General features: G+C 38.9%; 3 protein-coding genes across 3 annotated transcripts; 1 reads left to right on the top strand and 2 right to left on the bottom strand.

Moving 5' to 3' along the window:
• The first annotated feature begins 47 nt into the window (after positions 1-47).
• On the top strand, positions 48-5,024 carry dcdc2b (doublecortin domain containing 2B). Its single transcript, XM_033325028.1, has 10 exons — positions 48-396; positions 557-608; positions 2,083-2,153; positions 3,320-3,451; positions 3,557-3,691; positions 3,875-3,914; positions 4,105-4,164; positions 4,304-4,466; positions 4,593-4,702; positions 4,837-5,024. The coding sequence occupies exons 1-10, from the start codon at positions 113-115 to the stop codon at positions 4,957-4,959; spliced, it is 1,170 nt and encodes a 389-aa protein (XP_033180919.1). The 5' UTR covers positions 48-112; the 3' UTR covers positions 4,960-5,024.
• A 1,694-nt stretch (positions 5,025-6,718) lies between these two features.
• Positions 6,719-8,584, bottom strand: tmem234 (transmembrane protein 234). The gene is made up of 5 exons (XM_026310259.1): positions 8,373-8,584; positions 7,927-8,078; positions 7,763-7,829; positions 7,554-7,646; positions 6,719-7,325 (listed from the first exon to the last, which is right to left on the bottom strand). The coding sequence occupies exons 1-5, from the start codon at positions 8,383-8,385 to the stop codon at positions 7,219-7,221; spliced, it is 432 nt and encodes a 143-aa protein (XP_026166044.1). The 5' UTR covers positions 8,386-8,584; the 3' UTR covers positions 6,719-7,218.
• Positions 8,585-9,093: 509 nt separating this feature from the next.
• On the bottom strand, positions 9,094-18,017 carry ncmap (non-compact myelin associated protein). The gene is made up of 4 exons (XM_026310247.1): positions 17,764-18,017; positions 10,813-10,907; positions 10,302-10,386; positions 9,094-9,839 (listed from the first exon to the last, which is right to left on the bottom strand). The coding sequence occupies exons 2-4, from the start codon at positions 10,892-10,894 to the stop codon at positions 9,563-9,565; spliced, it is 444 nt and encodes a 147-aa protein (XP_026166032.1). The 5' UTR covers positions 10,895-10,907; positions 17,764-18,017; the 3' UTR covers positions 9,094-9,562.
• Positions 18,018-18,029: the final 12 nt, after the last annotated feature.

Raw genomic sequence — 18,029 nt, 5'->3', positions numbered from 1 at the left:
TTTAGTGAAGGAAATTTATGGTGTCGAGAATTGTGTGTGTGTGTGTGAGTGAGAGTGCATTCAAAAACACTTACAGCCTATTTGTGCGTGGACTCTGACAGCTGGCTCAGAGATGGCTGCCAGCACTGCAGCCACAACTCTTCTGCCTCCAGTGAAGAGTGTGATGGTGTATAGGAATGGAGACCCCTTCTACAGTGGACGGAGGTTTGTGATCAACCAGCGACAGGTGGTCACTATGGAGGCCTTCCTGAATGAAGTGACCCAAAGCATTGGTGCTCCACTTGCCATCAGGACCCTGTACACCCCAAGGCAGGGCCACCGGGTCACTGACCTGCAGGACATTCAGACAGGAGCTCAGTATGTTGCTGCTGGCTTTGAAAGGTTTAAGAAACTGGAGTGAGTACAAAGACACTTCACTGTGTTGATACTGGGGATCATTTTGTTGAACAAACTCTAATCTAAAATTAAAGTAAATGTATTTAGAGTGAAATCTAACTTACTTTTTTTGGTGTTTGAAAAAAGGAGATGCAATGTTATCTTCTGTTTTCATGTACAGTTACCTGAACACAGGAATAAAAAAGCACCATGCTGCCCGTGAGGAAACCCAGGTAGGCTTTTATTTTCTCATGTGGACAGCTGCGTTTTAAGGCCAACAGCACAGTCCCATCAGTTATTAATCCCAGGAAAGCACCACCAGGCTGCACTGTGCTCATATCAAGTCGATCCATTTGTACTCCTACAAAGTCAAATATAACAATGAGAAAACGAGTTTCCGTTACAAACACATGCACATATTTGTTTATAGATGTGACAACACATTGTTATTCTAGCATTAGTAGAGAAACTTTGTGTGTGTGCATGTCACCTTTGGCACTTACTCACATTGATGCCACCGGTTGTCAGGTAAATTACCAGAAATAATTGGGTAATGATTGTTCTGTCCATCTAATAGTCACTGCAGGGTGCCCTTTCGAGGCTCTTATGTGGCATCCAATTCAATTTATAATATTGTCAGAGATTTGAGATTTCCAGTGTAACAGAGGTTATAAATAGTTTCAACCAGGGAATTCTCTATCTCTGAAGTCAGCTCTTTGTATTTGCTAACTTTTATGTAAATTCAAAGGAAGGCAAGGTACAGTGACATGGATTATAATATTAAGCAAGTAGAAGATCTTTTAGAATTTACTCAAAGTTAATTAAAAACAACACATAAGTGTGTGACACAGAGACACTCATAATGACAAGCACTCACTTTGTATTCTGACCAGCTGGCAAGGATAACCACTTTTTTTTTTTCTTTTTAGTTGCAGTGTGTGCTCTTAGTCTTAAGCCATCACTGTTCCTTTCCTGCAAAAACATAAAAGAGCATATAGTAGTTGTGTGCACCCTGAGTGTCTGCCTTTTGGAAAAGCAGATTTTTCAGCCTGGGACTTGAGTTTTAAACTCTTACATGCTTGTATTGTGGTTGCTGTGGAGCAATGCAGGAAGTGTGTCCGTATGCGAGTGTGTTTGATCCCGCTGACAAAAGAAAGAGTTATGCTTCCACACAGTGTTATCAGGGCTTTGTGCATGCCTGGGCAGGCCTAAAGCACATAATCACTATCCCACACCTCCTTCTCTGCTCAGAGAGACTGTAAATGCATTAAATGGCTGCCACTTCAAAGTAAAAACAATAAGGGAATAAGATCAATGTCTAGTTTTATTCTGAGCTGCTTGATTTTGTCCAGCTATGTTGTCCAAAGTAGACATATTTTAGCTCCAGATTTCATTGATATGGGACAACATGGGTAACAGCTTGAGATGGGCCCTCAGATCAGACACAGCTTGTCGTGCCATCAGACGAGCCTTGAAGTGATGGTAGTTTCCATGGCTGCAGCACTTGAGCTGACATGAGCAGAATAGCTACTCAGTCATTACACATTTGGGATAACTGAATTTGCTGTGATGGACGCACAGTGTAATTGATAAGCAGAATGAGAGTGATGTAAATCTGATGAGGGAATTTTCAGTAATGGTGAGAAAAGGAGGACATTGTGATGTTGTGCTGCACCGTGAATATTATTTTCTAAATGTCCCCTCCAGGCAAAAGTAACCCAGAGGCCAAATGTCTCAGCCAAATGGAGGAGGTTTATACCTGTACCTTGCATTATACAGTGAGTTGGACAAAATAACACACACACACCCACACACACACACACACACACACACACACACACACACACACACACACACACACACACACACACACACACACACACACACACACACACACGCACACACACACACACACACACACACACACAATCATCCTTAGCACATTTAGACAGTATCTGAGACTTTCTTTTAAAGAGAGTTCACACTTTTCTAGTCTGTCTTTCTTAAAACAGTGTCTACCTGACCAATTGCATATTGAAACAGTTGATGCTAAAATTGTTTGTCATGGTCATACTGGCTTTGATGACACAGTTTAGTCAAAGCTTAAAAGGGGAATCAGGCATCAGACAAAGTCAAATCAAATATGTTTTCCAAATCTAATTTGTTTTGAGTAAACTCTTCCCTTTTTAGTCATGCTAAACCATGCATCTCTACAACCATGCATGGACAAATGGTGATAAAATGTTATACAGATATTCATGATCCCCAGAGGATAAATCCTTCTGACTTTGATTCCCACACTTTTCTCCTAACACACCAGCAGGGTGGCACTTTTTAACTTCGAAGAAAATATTTCAACAACTATTAATGGACTGTAAATGTGTTACAGATATCCACCATGCTAAAAGGACTCATCCTGTTAACTCTGGATTCACAATCCCACAACCTTTTCATTTATCTTGTGAAATATTTCAATAACATGGCCTCGCACAAAGTTTTGTACAAATGTTCATGATTTGGATTTTGTGGATCAGTAGTCCCACAATGAGATTGATGCTTGCTTCTGACTGAATTGTTAATTTAGTTCCAAAATTTGCAAAAGTTCTTTTTCTGTGCTATTTATAAATTTTTTTGTATTATGAAATCCTAAACTACGACAAGTTAGCATTTAAATGCTGCCTCGCACAACTATTATCGTGGCTGCTGACTGCACAGGGAAACAAAAAAGGTGACCTTAAAATAACAAGTTTGTAACTGCATTTTTGACGGAACAAGGAGTGTGGATTTTGTTCCCCTTCTTTTCTCATTGGAATATCATCAGAAAAATGATCTTATGACAGGTAGAGACAGGAGAAACAATCACAGCAACTAATAACTCATATGTGAATGCACATATGAGTGTGGCTAAGACAGATCTGAACCTCTCCTTAATGTTTCTGGTCAGTGTTTTCCGTAATGGAGATCTACTGTGTCCACCATTTCGATTCATCATCCCTCGGACCATGCAGCAGGACCTGGAGCAGATCCTGAGTCTAGTCTCAGAGAAGGTCAGCCTACGAACCGGAGCTGTGCGCAGGTCAGTGACAGTGACAGACACACATATATATATATATATATATGCTGCCTGTGAAAAACAGAGAGAGAAATCCAGGAAATATCTCTCTACTCTGCGCTTTATCAGGTTGTGCTCTTTGGAAGGAGTCACTGTGTCCTCAGCTGGAGAGCTGGAGTCTGGGCACTGCTATGTTGCCGTGGGAACGGAGAGGTTCAAGAAACTGCCCTACGTGGAGCTGTTGGTGTCAAAAGCTAAGGAGAGGTATTATTATGCAAAGTCCTCGGTGAGGGTGTGTAAAGATTTGTGTTTAGGTGCATCTGTGCTGGCTATTCTGCTGTAGAAAATAAAATATACTCTGTCAAGTAAGAGGACATAGGAACAAAACAAAATTTCAACAATTTTTATATTTAATTTCCTCACATAATGTTTTTTTTTTTTTTTTAGATACTACCCAGGAAAGAGAAGGTTGCTGAGGAGAACTGAGGTACCGTCACTATTTAGTATACTGTAAACCACTAACCCAGTAAAAATAGTCTCAGCATTCTTATGAAGCACCTCACAGTTTGTTTAGTTCATTTGGAGATCTACTGTGTCCAACATGTTTGGTCTGAATGACAGATGTCAAAAGATAAACTGAAAAATAAAAAGTGTGGTCTTATCTGTGTTTTTCTCAGAACAGGAAAGCAGGTCCCGAAGACCAATACAGTGACTCAGCTCTCCTCAATTCCCCAGAGGTAAAAACTGTGTCGTATTCACACTACAGGAGCTATACTGGGACTGTTCATTTGTTTGGTGTGTACTGACACAACCATGAGACAAACAGGACATTTTTTTTCTGTATGTAACATTTGAGTTGTATCTTCTGAATTTCAGTCAGATGGTCGGAGGGTGAAGTCGACAGGAGATGAAGCTGAAAACCGACAAGCTACACAGCAGAGGAGCAGGAGAGAGGGAGCAGATGAAATATCTATGTTCTTTGCCAGGCCGGTCAAGATCCGCAAAAATAGAGGAAGAACAAGACTGCCACTAAATGATGGTTAGGAGCTCCACCAAATTTATATGTATATATATTTAAGAAATAGAAATATCTTCCTTTGCAAAATGAGTATAATACATTTTATGTGTGAAGCAGCAGCAGCTTTTTGATTTCTATTTATTACAGTCCAGCCCAGCGTCTTTAAAAGAGCAGCACGAAAGAGGAGAGAGGAGGTACGAGGGGCTGAAGAAGTCCAGGAGGATGAAAACACAGCTACAGAGCTTCCTATTGACCAGGTTAACTCTCATTTCAGTCTAATAACTACATGGGGCAATTGATATAACTGAATGAAATTGCACTTAAATATACTGTTGAAAATATGTGTCTAAAGCAAAGGTAAATCTAAATCTGACTGGTTTTCCATGTAAAGAGAGTTGCAGAAATAGTGGAGGATGAAGAGCTAAACAACACAGATGACCTTCTGCACAACACACAGCAGGTAGGCAGGATTCAAATAATTTTTATATTTATTGCTACTTTAGCTTATCGATGACATTATGGTAAGACAGTTAAAATCTATCATGAATATGTGACATTGTCTTATTTTTATATAAAAGCAAAAAACAAGAAGCATACCAAAAATCAGTCCAAAAAGACTGAAATCCTGTCTGATACAGAATTCTTGAATCTCCAGTAAAATACAAATATTTACTCACCATTCCGAAAACAGATGTCACTTGTACATGTAGAAGGGAGCACACCAAAGCTTGTGTTTTTCTCATGAGACATGCTAATTGTAAAGAGCAGCATCAGAGAGAACACCCACACAGATGGAAAGCAGGTACAGTATGTGTGAGTGGGAGTGGGGGGGCTACATCTAGGTAAAATATTTTTGTCCTAATAAAATGGACTTTTGAGTTTCTATATAAACTGATCCTGAAAATACACCCTTTTCAAAGGTGCAGTCTTCTCAACACAACAGTGTGAAACAGACTGAAAATTCTGTAGGGACTGAGGAATCTGCTGCTGAGATTCTGGTACAGTACATGTGTCACAAACTGTGTAGAACAATATGTAGGTTTGCTTACATACAACACATAGACAAAAACAATTTAGCTTAATCAATGTGTGTCTCATTACAAGGAACCTGAGCTGAAGCCAACGTCAAGATCGCCATCAGCCACCTATCAGGGAAAGAATGGGAATAACAAGGCAAGTTTCCCACCTCACATCCTAAAACAGTGCACGCCATTCTTATTGCCATGTCAGGTCAGATGAGCATTTGTGCTTGATTGCTTTTTCTTTTACACTGTTTTTAATCATCTGCTCTAACAGGAGACCCCGCACGACACCCCGTCAAACACAACAAAGCAGAATCATCATCAGGACGACTGGTAAATAATGACAACAGAGAATTCATCATCATAACCCTAAAAACCTGAATACCAGCCACAGACACCACATAACCAATGAACTACTGCTTACAGCTTCAACAGGAACTATGTGGTTGATATATCATTAAATTGATAGTACTTTCATTGTAGTGATGAGCCAAGTAACAACATAAATTTATGTTCAAACTTAAGACACAAAAATGTGAACATGCTTTGATAAAAAGGACAAACATTGCAGGTGGATATATTGTATATTATTTTAAGCTATAGTACAATACATTAATATCAACATGTTAACAAGTCTCAGTGACAATCCTTACATGCTAATGTCAAGCAGGTTCTGTGAATGAAGATGTATATCAGATTTCATTGGTAATCCATCCAAGAGCCAATACACTGAAAACCATAAATGTCACCTTCATGGTGGTACTATAGAAAAATTCAGGGGATCACCAAATTCGGTAGGATTCATCCACTGGGGACCATGAATGCCTGTGCACAGTTTCAGGAAAATACATCTGATAGTTGTTGAGATAATAAAACCAGAACATGATAAACTTCACAAAGGTAATGTTTGTTATTGGATTTTGCATATGCTTTTAAGATGTGTTAGTGTTTATGATATTGTATCCAGGCTGTTTACATGTACCCAATAAAACATCAGCTATATCACAAGCTAAACAGTATATGTCAATAACAAAGTCATCTGTACAGCGTTTGTTTCATTTAAATACTGTAACAATAAAAACTTACTACGTATATTTATGTTATTTGGGAATATTGTACTATAACACTGAGTATGCAAGGTCACTCGTTATTTAAAACAGCTAAAGGAGTTTTTAAACAATGGTATAAGTATCTATTTCAGTAATACATCATAAATGCGAGGCAGTTTGGGCAGAAAAAGAGGACAAGAAATAGATGAAAAACAGCTTTATCCTCAAGCTGAACTTTAATATGTCCTCTCCTGTGTCCCACACACACCACAGTGCACAGAAGGCAGTCACAAAATTGTCCCTGTTAAACTAGGAGGGGACATCTAATTGGTCCACTTCAAACCCCAGACTCTTTTGTAGGTGGTCTCTATAGTATTTATGCAGATGCCAGTCACATGGCAAGGCAGCAGAGTTCTTACAAGTAAAAGTTAACAACCAACTGATTTCTATTTGAGTGCCATAAATCTAGTTCAGCTTTAGGGTGAACCCTACATGAACCCATTCCCCTTCAACTTGGTGTAAAAGTTTCTTAACATGTCTTTTGAGATTCAGGCTGAGCTCATTGAGGCACAATTCTCCCATGTAGCTCTAAGGAGTCTCTGAATCTAAATTGCCCCCCACTGCTCCACCTCTGCTTTGGCCTTCTTTCGTTCCCTGCACTTGAATTTATAGGAGAATTTACTTTAATCCTGATCTTCATTATTACACAGACTGGGTTGTATTCTGCTTCCCAGAGTCTTTGTCACCAGTGGAGCTTATAACACACAGAGTGATGCCAGCCATGGTGAGGAACATCCCTGCGACAGCCTCTGCAGAGAGTGAGGTGTGTGGGGGAGGATATGACAGAAAATTAATGTTAAAAAAGCATATTTAAATACACAGACCACAACCAGTACAGTGTTTTTCAAGTGAACTTGAAATGCACAGGAGGGAATTAACTGCCTAATTGTGTCTTGTCCAGCATAGACTTGTGGGTATCAAGATGACTGGCTGTGCTACAGTAGTGAAAAGCAGGCTAATGAAACTGTGCCACTTACGTTTGCCTCCAAACTCTTCACCCAGTAACTTTCCAGTGATCAGCGTGCAAAGGAAGGTGAGAGAGTTGGCCACAGGAACAGCAAGGGATAACTCTGGATAAGAAAAAAAGTCAAAGGAGTAATGAATATGAAGCCATCCTCTCCTTTAAAATGACATGATCTGACCAGTCCTCCAGATATCTACCCTTTGTGTGGTCTTTGTGTCTCACCTGTGGTGGAGAGGGTATAATAGAAAACCAAAGAGCCACTCTGGTTCAGCAGAAACGGGACCAGGTACTGGACAAGAAGAAAAAGGCAGAGGGTTTAAAACTAATGCAATAATGGTTTCAACTGTGGCCTACAGAAATGTCAAACAGGAAACCATCTGATTTACCTTGAGGTTAAGGAAAAGAAACTTGACCTCTGCCAGTAGCTGGGAGACTCTGCTGGTCCTGGTCACATTTTCGATGCCCTCTGTGCCTCTCTTCAACAGAGGGTTGGTGCAGCCCCAGAGCACTGACACCAGCAGCAGACTCAGCAGCTCCACTACAACAAGCCACAAACAACCAGACTGACACCCCATATTCTCCTGTATCATCCACTAATGTTACTCGACCTGTGTGTTCGTCAGCGGCCGTGCCCAGAGCAGTAACTACAGGGCTGCAAATACCGGTAACGTGGTCGCAATTAGCTACTTAACGACAGCTACATCTGCGCTACTGTAGTATCATTAATGCTGAAATTAACGTGTATAATTAGGAATAAATAAATAAATATAGCCTCATAATACAAACTCAAACTTTAAAATCACGAAGGAAACTTAGCTTGTTAGCCACTCACCTACGGCAGCCATCGTGACAGGCGCACTTCCTTCGCGTTCAAAGGTGTTTAGCTCTTCGTCAACATTATAAATACATAACAAATAGTTTCACATATATTATACTGTTCATTCAGATTATCCAGCGATGTAGCGAATGACCTTTTCAAAGACGAGATTCTGCAACCTTTCGTGTCGTCTTGAATGCAGCCTGGGTTTGTTTTGTTTTTTTCAGTGTTGCAGGACGATACGGTGCCAGCAGAGGGCGCAATGACTTATTTAAAAATAAGTGTTTTTGTTTTTCTGCTTATTCTCGGCTGTTGCAGCATAATTTCACCCCAGTTTCACACATGAACTCCCTCGTATCAACGAGAAACAGACCAGCTACAATTAGAAATAAGATATTTATTTTCATCTTGTTTCATTTCATAAAGAACCACAGATAAACACAAAAACACAGAGAAAAAGAAATAAAGTGCAAAATCCTCTTGCATTAAAGGGCTTTCATCAGCGTGTTTCACTGACATTCAGATGTTTCACAAAATATCTACATGTTAAAAAAAAATTAACACACTGACATTTTACAAATTTCTTAAACAAAAACTAAGAGAATCTATGGAAAAAAAGACAAAGGGAGTATGATGCAAAGTAAACTGAGCTTTGTAAGCAAAGTATAATTGGTCAAAATACATTTGAAAAAACATTTTCCTCAATTATACTGATTTAGCTACCATCATACTGACTTTGACTTTTTTTTAATGTTTTTAATAAATCTAGATTTACTCATGAACCTGGTTCCTTTTAATACAGAAATGTGCAAGCCTTTCCAGTCTTCACTACACATTTGCTTTCATTGTGTTAGCAGTGATCGAATATTAAAAGAACAAACAATAAGAAACTTATGGCATCTGTACTCTGAACACTGACTGTGGCCAAAGAGCAGTTCTTCCACAACAAAGTTTCAATTTTCCATCATGCAACATCCTTCATGCAAACCTGTTTCTGTCTCTGTTTCTAGTACCATTTTGTTCATAATGTATTTTACATGAATGGATAGTTACCAGCAGTGGCTCAGTTGGTGGAGATTGACAGTGACAACACTGACGTCACGGATCGACTTTCCACAGAATTCAGTCAGCACACAGTACGTGGTCACGGATAAAGACAACACATCAGTCAATCCCTGTTGTGAGACTAAACCACAGTCTTGGTGTTATGTGTTTCCTAATGAAGAAGTGTTATGTATAGTGGCCACAGTCGATTCACTGGTGCCGGACTGCTCTATGTGGTTTGCCTCCGTGCTGTTAAACTCCGTTCTGGGCAGCTGGAAGCCGTTCTCTGAGGCTGGGTTTGAATTAGTGATGCTTTCAGACACAGAGGTGGCTCCTATTGTGCTCAGCGGAATGCTGCTCTGAACTGTAGATTGTGACATCTTTGGACGAGGTTTGGAGCCTTGGCTGGCTCCCAGGACTCTGGATGCATGTGTCCGCCTGGCAGCAATGACACCGTAATATTAAATAACAAAATTTTACATCATTCACACACCATAGGACATGGTTTTGCCAATTGGTACGTCATGTTTAGAAATTGTTTCTCTCCCCTTCCAGCTTTTTGCCAGTAGGTCAATAACCAATGATCAATAAGTGAAATAATTACTTAAACTACTCTGTTAGGCTGTAAGTCTCCAATACAACCTATGCAAGGGGTTGTGGGTAGAAATCACATCACAAGCCAAAAAGAAAAAAAACTGGAATCACTGTCATAGTTTTAGTATGAAATATGATGATATAAATGATTGTGTTTATTATTCTGTAAAATTTCACTAAGGATGCCAGATAAACAAGCAGCAGGTGTCTTTTTGTATTAATGTAGATAAAAATAGCCTGACTGTATTATGGCTTGTGACCATCAGTATGGAGTTATTGTCCTAACTAACAAGAATGTGGTCTTACCTGTTGTATGTCTTCAGGATCAGCAGTACAATGGCAAGAATAATGATGATACCTATGACGATGACAGCAATCATAGCCCCAGAACCTGAGACACACAGAAAGAGGGAATGAGTGATTAGTATCTTCAAAGGCTTTTTGCAATTTATATTTTACACATTCCCTCATGATGCAACGTTTTTCTCAGAGTCCTCCGAAAGTCCTGTGTAGTAGCTTAGCAACGCCATCACGAAACAGGCAACCAGAGGGTGGCAAATATTTTCTTTTAAATGCATGGGTGCCACTCCTATACAAACCATTTAAATTACACTGCACGACAGGTTACTATTTTAAGACTTGACTTAACACTAAAAATGTTTGAGTCAGGGTCACTGTTATGAACTGATGGTGTCCACAGAAAACAACTTATTTATAAGGGTACGTTTCATAGACATGCAACTTAAGAAGAAAAGAAGGAGAATAAAACACAAACATATGGACCAGTGCTCACAAGCACACATGAGATAAGTCTTACTCTGAATGAGAATTTGTTCTTTGGACTTGGTTGAGTTGGAAGTTACTGTGGTGGTCACAGTTGAGACAGTTGAAGATTGCATCTTCAGCAATAACCTGCAAAGACAAAAAAGAAACCACTAAATACAGAAGTCTGTGAAAGCAACATAATAAGGACTACATTTATGTAAGGATAATATTTTACAATGAAATAAGTTTTCTCCACTGTCATAACACAGGTTCAAGCAACGAGACAAAAACAGAATAAGAAAAAAACTATGAAAATATGAGACCTCAAGATTACAATGTTTGCCAAACAGACTTTATGAACAGTAAGTAGCTGGCATAAGAAGTGAGTGGCACCACAGAATGAATGTTTTACAGAAACCACAGAAGTGAGGATTTTCACCAGAACAGCATGGATGAAGTACTAATCAGTGTCACTAATCGATATGCACTGGTTTTAAGCTAACACAGCAGGTTCGTACTGTACACACTTAAAGCTTTCTCATGTCATTTGTGATTTTAGATGTATATCAGCAGACAGACTGATACAATCAGAGCAGTTATGGAAACTGTAGTTAAAGTACATTACTGCACTGCTCTGTGGTGGTACAGTTGTAGTGTGGGGGTATTCAACGTGACTCAATTGCATATATTCCCTTCCTCCTGTGCACATTGTATAGAGACAAAGAAAGCAAAAGTCAACATTTTGCTCAATTACTTATTGAGAGATAAATGAGAAGGTCATACCATATGAAGCTAGAGCCAGCTCTTAATGTAACTTGACACTAACAATGGAAATGGAGTAAATACCTACCAGTCGTAACAAAATCCACCTACCCTTCCCAACTAACTTTCTGAAAACAGATATTTCCTTGTCATAAAAGGAAAACTATGAAAGTGTGATTGGTTTCCAAAGTTTTACATCTTCAGAGGGAGAAGCTTCCTCTGAGTGCCACAGAAGTTGGAAAGGAGAAGTTGTAAAGTTATGATAAATAGACCAAATCATTGTTGCTTTTGGACTTTTAATGGGATGTTGCGTAGTCTTGTAACAAGGACACTGCAGGTGAATAAAGGGGCACGGCCCCTAAAAACACATTAATTATTCCAATATTTTATAATAGATTATTATTCAGCATTGTATTCTTGATCATGACTCACACTCATTAATCATGAACAATGACCTTTCACACATGTTGTAATCTTGAGCCACATCTAATCTACTGTGCCGCAACGGTTCTGAGTCATGCGGAGAACCTCTGTGACTCTGGGGGATCCCTGATGCTGTTTAGGAAACAGTTTGTACACAGCTGTAAGTCAAGACTGTCCTCATTTCTTATGAATATTGCATCATTGTATATCAGATAAGTTAATTACATTTGCAGTAACTTTTATTTTTAAAGTTCCAGCTGAAACAATGCATTCAATTTACATGTAGGTTTTTTTCTTTTTGGAAATGTCACCGCTTTTTCAGTTTCCACTCCTGCTGCGCTCGAATGTGCGTCATTGTGGGAGTTCCTCATCTTCTTTTAATGTAGTACCACACAGAACGATTAGATAATGAGGATAATGAATCCTTTAAGCATGACAGACGTGGTTTTTAATTAGAAAGGCTTCACGTTCTGTTGTCATGATGCCCTTTCTATTGACAGTTTGTCACTCTAGAATACACAGGAACACAGCTTTCTTGATCTCTTTGTGGGAGTTTTATAAATCATATTGACTTCTGAAACATGCAGCCGCTTATCTCTTTGTGCCTATTCTCTTTGATTGCTCATTTAACAGCTTCAGTGAACAAAAATCCCAAAGTGACCCATTGTGTAAACTTATTATTTACAATTGCTGTCAATGTCTCATTTTCAAACTTTTTGTAATTATAGGAAATGCATCACGGAAATGCATTAAAAAACACTGTAACTATTAAGACATTTATCAGACAGACCTACCTGCTGGGATTAAAGCAGACCAACACAACCAGAGCAGGTACTTCAAGCGAACAAAATTTGCATCAGCTATAAAAAGCAGAAAATCCATGGACACGGAAGAGAGCCCCACACGTACACACACAACCTCGCTCCCTTTTTTCTCCAAGTTTGATTGACTGCTCTATTGATTATATTCAAATTCACAACAAAGCACACAAAACCTTCAGTACCATAGCATCACAGCCTGTGATATAATGCTTAACATTATCAACTTTATTAACCACCTAATGACTGCTGCCACTTTCAAAACCACTAACAAAGGTTTGTAAGAAACCACATGCATATATGTATGTAGGTATGTAGGAGGTGCTGTTACAAAGAGCCTCTTACACTAAATGAACAGCTGGGAGGAACACCTGACTTGTAAAGATACACTGACCCACTTTCTTTTTCTCTTCGACCTCAGACAACTTTATTAATCCCCAGTGGGCAATTGGTTTGAACAGCATGTGCAAGGTTTATACACATACACACACACACACACACACACACCCGTAAATGCCATCTGTATATAACTTACATTACAAACAAACTTACAGTGGTCTGATTATTTTTTGCCATTTCAGTGAGAGGATTGAGACAATATCACATCTATGTTGTTTAGGTTAGGTAGCATGAAGACTGGAAACATGAGGAGGAAAAAGCTAGTCTGGCTCTGGCCAATGGTACACAATGGGTTTTCTTTATGATTAAACCAATGATATAACATTAGACTTTGTAAGCCTTACAGGTAGGCAGATGTTACTCTACATTTAGACTACTTTCTGAATAATATCTGAATACTGAGACTCAGCATGTCATATATGGACAAATACACTGGCATGTGTACATAGCTTTAGCCATCAATGGAGCACACAAGCTGTGTATATCCTGAGAGCACAGCATTGTATTTTCTATAATACATTCCTCAAAATCAGACTTGACATTTGTATTACATTGAAAAAACAAATCAGAATCTTAATTACAGGCTAACAACAGCTCGAAGCTTCATGTGTTGCACGTCTTTTCCATCCAGCTTCCTGTTCATCAGCAAATATTACACAACTAGCTCTCTCAGTGTTGACACACAATTAAGCTGAGATTAGTAATGGCATATATCATATTTTCTGTTTGCAGAGGTGACAGCTTTTGATAAATAAACTGATCTTATGCTGTTTAAGGTTGGTAACACCATTGCTTTGGTGACATGGTGGAGAATACAGTATAGTATACTACTGGTATCAAATTTATTTATATAGCCAAATACCTAAAACCACAAGTTTGCCTTAAAGGTTATGGGCAGTTGGCTATGACCATTAAGAGATGTCTATTTATTTGTGCCACAATTTGCAATATAGTTATCAGCCTTTTTTTTTTATCTCAACATGTAGTCACAGCCAGTTACAATACGACCATTATGAAGATATAAATAACAGGCTAATCGCAGCATTTAAACATAATGTTAACACAAAGACATTGGTGGGTGCTGGGAAAAACAAAAAAACAAAGGAAAAGCAAAAACACGTTAAAACGTCAGCTGGATGAGTCAGCAGGTTTCAAGCTGATGGCACTTTGCATTGTACAGAAAAACAATTGGTTCAAGCAGGTTTTCATCAGACTGTAAATTTCCCATAGGTATGAATGTGAGTGCTTGTCTGTCTCTATGTGTCAGCACTGTGATAGACTGGTGGTCTATCCAGGCTGTACTCCGTCTCTCACTCAATGTCAGCTGGTATTGGCTCCAGCCAAGAGGAGTTAGGCCATGACTGGTGTAAGCTGAAGGCAGACAGCATCTATTGTCCTACAAGGGTGTTCTGTTCTCACAGTCTGAACTCGTTTTAGAAAAACTAGGTTATTCATTTTCATTTGTTCATTGATTCATTATAATTTTCCATATAGACATTTATTATAATTAAGAACTAATGTTGAACTAAACATCTGACTAATTCCATGACTAAGCCATACTTGTTAGAAAATCACCAGTGTCATAATGGTATGTACTGAGATGTATCTATGAGTAGTCATCAGCAGTCAGTGGGTGTGTTGTCTCCCAAAGAACAAGGTGTGTCAGCAGAAGTGGGTAAAACATTGGTTATTGCAGGTGCAGGTTTTGGTGTTAGAAAGTCATTTAAGACCAGAAACACCCAAAGTTAACACACCTCTTACTCTGACATGTAACTGACATGTAACTATCCCCTGTGCAGCTCACCATCCTGCAACCAGTTCTTGACTTCATGACTTCAACAGGATTTCCAGAATTCCAACTTGGGCTTGGCACAACCCAAATTGTACATGCCACACACTGACAAAAGTCTTACTCATGAACATAAACTAATTAAGACACGTTTGAATGATGTTCTTTTTAAAGGAATCGTCTCACATAGTTGGGTTAGATTATTTTTACACACAAAATGTTTCTGGTGCACTCTGCTAGACTTTAGGTGAGAAGAGGTGGGCATGTGTTTTGTTCACTTTGGACAGAACCAGTCGGGCTGTTTCAGGACATTATTTTCAGCTAAGCTAAACAGCTACTGTAAAACTATTCCTTTAATCACAGACCATAGAATCACATGAGCTGTGGTACATGCAGGACACTATTGGAAATCCCATAAACATATGAACATACACCCTTAACTGACACAATAACAGAGGGTAAATCTGTCAGATGTGAGTGCCAGTAAAAGTAAATTTACAATTTATACATACATTTTGGAGGCAAAAGTGTCTATAACTAAAACAAATAAGATCATTTTGCTCTGACGTCAGTAACTTTTCTCTCATTTCAGTTTAATCACAGTTTGTTGTTCTACAAATTGCAGCCATTCAATTACACTGCAGATTCAATATCCTTTCCTCCACCCTCAGTAAACAAATCATTTATTGGTCTGTTCAGACAGGGGTCAATCAACACAGAACAGGAACAACTTAGTTTCCTCTTTTTATACGAGGAACCAAACAGACAGAACTGTTGAATGACTTGACTTTTTCCCTTCTGACATTCACCCACATATTAGATCTAACACAACCTCCAGCACACACATTCACAAACACATCTAAAATATGACCTTCATCAAATGATGGTAGGAGTCTGTGTGTGAGCAGTCAATTTGAAGCATGTTATTTCATTTTTCTGTGGAAAATAAGACACGCGTGGGAAGTCACTGCAGAGAGGTCATCTGTATCACGTCAGATGTAAATTTACCTTTTGCTTTCAACATGTCGCACTAAAGAGGGGTTTGACTATAACATTTATCAATCTCAGTGAGTCACCAAGAGATCTGCAACAGCAGTGACAGCAAAGAGTGGCCTGTGATTGACAGAAATGATAGAGCAACATCGGAAAATTAAAAGATTCTTAGCTTACAGAGTATTTCTTTTGTGGTTATAAACAACATTAGAAACTAAAAGTGAAGTAAAACTGGTGTGATGACTATTATTCTTGTCAATGCTCTTTAAAAAGGCGTGGATTGATCCATTCATTGTCTAAATTGGCTAAGATTGAAAGAAACAGTGTCAGTGTCTGTTCTGACACCAAAGATTAAAAAGGAAGGTGTTCACTTACAGTTAAATCAGCTTATCGTCTGTGTGTGGGTGTGATTGCGCGCATGAACGAGTAAATGGGAAATCAAAGCACTTTGAGCATACTTGAGTGTAGAAAAGCACCGTATGAGACCATTCCGACATGGAAATAGTGATCAGTTTTGCTTCACAATGATTTCACTGGAAAAAGTAAGGTATGGATTAGAAGTTACACTGACAAACAGAAATCATAACAGTGTTGAGTGTTCAGGTGCTTTGTTTACCTCTTTAAAAGCCTTAAAACTGGAATATGACAGCTACTTTCAGTAGGAATGTGAACAATGACAAATCATGACAGGTATGAGTTTACTAAAAAACAAGGAAGTAAGTTTGTAGGCTACTTGAATCTTTATTTATTGATGAAATCTTAATCTCCTTTAATGTAGTACCATAAGAAAAACCTGCCCAAATTGCCTGGGATGAAATTTTGATGATCCCATCAGGATATTCTGGTTTTCCATTAGCTAGAATAATACTGACCCAGGTGCAGCCTCATTATAAATGCAGCTGTACAGTCTGCGCTTAATAACTTTTAAAGGGAATAATATCATCATTAGAAACACCCAGTGTTTTAATGCCCTTTTCACATGAACCTTTTTGTCTTTTAACCTCTTTTAACCTCTCTGCAGAAAAACACTGAGGGCAATACAATAAAATGTTATCCAAAATACTGCAAAAACCGCTGACATTTTAAAGTTGTCTACACTGTAGTCGCAGCATATGTACAAACATGGTTATTTACCTGTACATGAATGAATATATTCTGATTTAATGAGTTAAGGGAAGTAAAACACACTAGAGGAACCAGTAACCTTTCTATTATTAGAGCACAGACAACTCCCCTGCTTAAACAAACCGCAAATTATTGTTTAATAAAAACCCACATGAAGGTACATTCCAAAGCGAGTAGATACGCCATCATCATTATGTTATATGCAAAATAAGACTGTTAAAGTCTGAATCAGCACAGCTCTACTATGCATACAACAGTTTTATTTACCTGGGACATAGTAACAGATGATAAGTGGAGCTTCTCTCTCACCTGTCAACAAGAGCTGCACACGCTAATGATGATAGAAATCTTCCTAACTCAGGGATGGCACAATGCACTCTGAGTAAAACTGGCATGACAAGAAGGCTTTAAGGAAATAACAAGACGCAAATTTGTGTTGGAACACTGGATAAACAGTAGCAGCAGATTTCTAGATTTGAGAGCACTCTGGATTGCGTTCACCTGAGATTCACCTGCTGCCTCGCCATGTTGTCTGGGAAAACCCTCACTCTCACATGCACACATACAGAAAAGACTGACACAAACAAGCCTCTGAAAAATTACTTTCTGCCCCAAGAGACCAAGTTTAGATGGAACAAAAAAAAAAATCCACCAACAAAAAGAGTTAAAAGCAATGCTTAGTTTTGGGACTTACCTAACCGTCTCCGCTTTGATTTTAGCCCCAGCCTTCTCCAGATGGGAGCCTGAGCAGTACAGAGCCCCCTCCCTCAGCTGACTGAAGGGGGCATAGTCCACTGATGGAGGGGCAACAGTCACAGCTGATCTATGGAAGAAGATATGAGTAATATTGTATGAGCTATTCCAAAAGTGGTAGTCCCAGGTGAAAACAAACAAAAAGATAGGAAAAAAGAGTTTAAAAAAACAAGAACAATCAGAGATGCCAGTGTGTGTTCGGTTTCT

This window comes from Mastacembelus armatus, chromosome 22, assembly GCF_900324485.2.
Source record: "Mastacembelus armatus chromosome 22, fMasArm1.2, whole genome shotgun sequence".
NCBI lineage: Eukaryota > Metazoa > Chordata > Actinopteri > Synbranchiformes > Mastacembelidae > Mastacembelus > Mastacembelus armatus.
The sequence above is the reverse complement of the archived record's forward strand: the minus strand, read 5'-3'. Positions and strand labels throughout refer to the sequence as shown.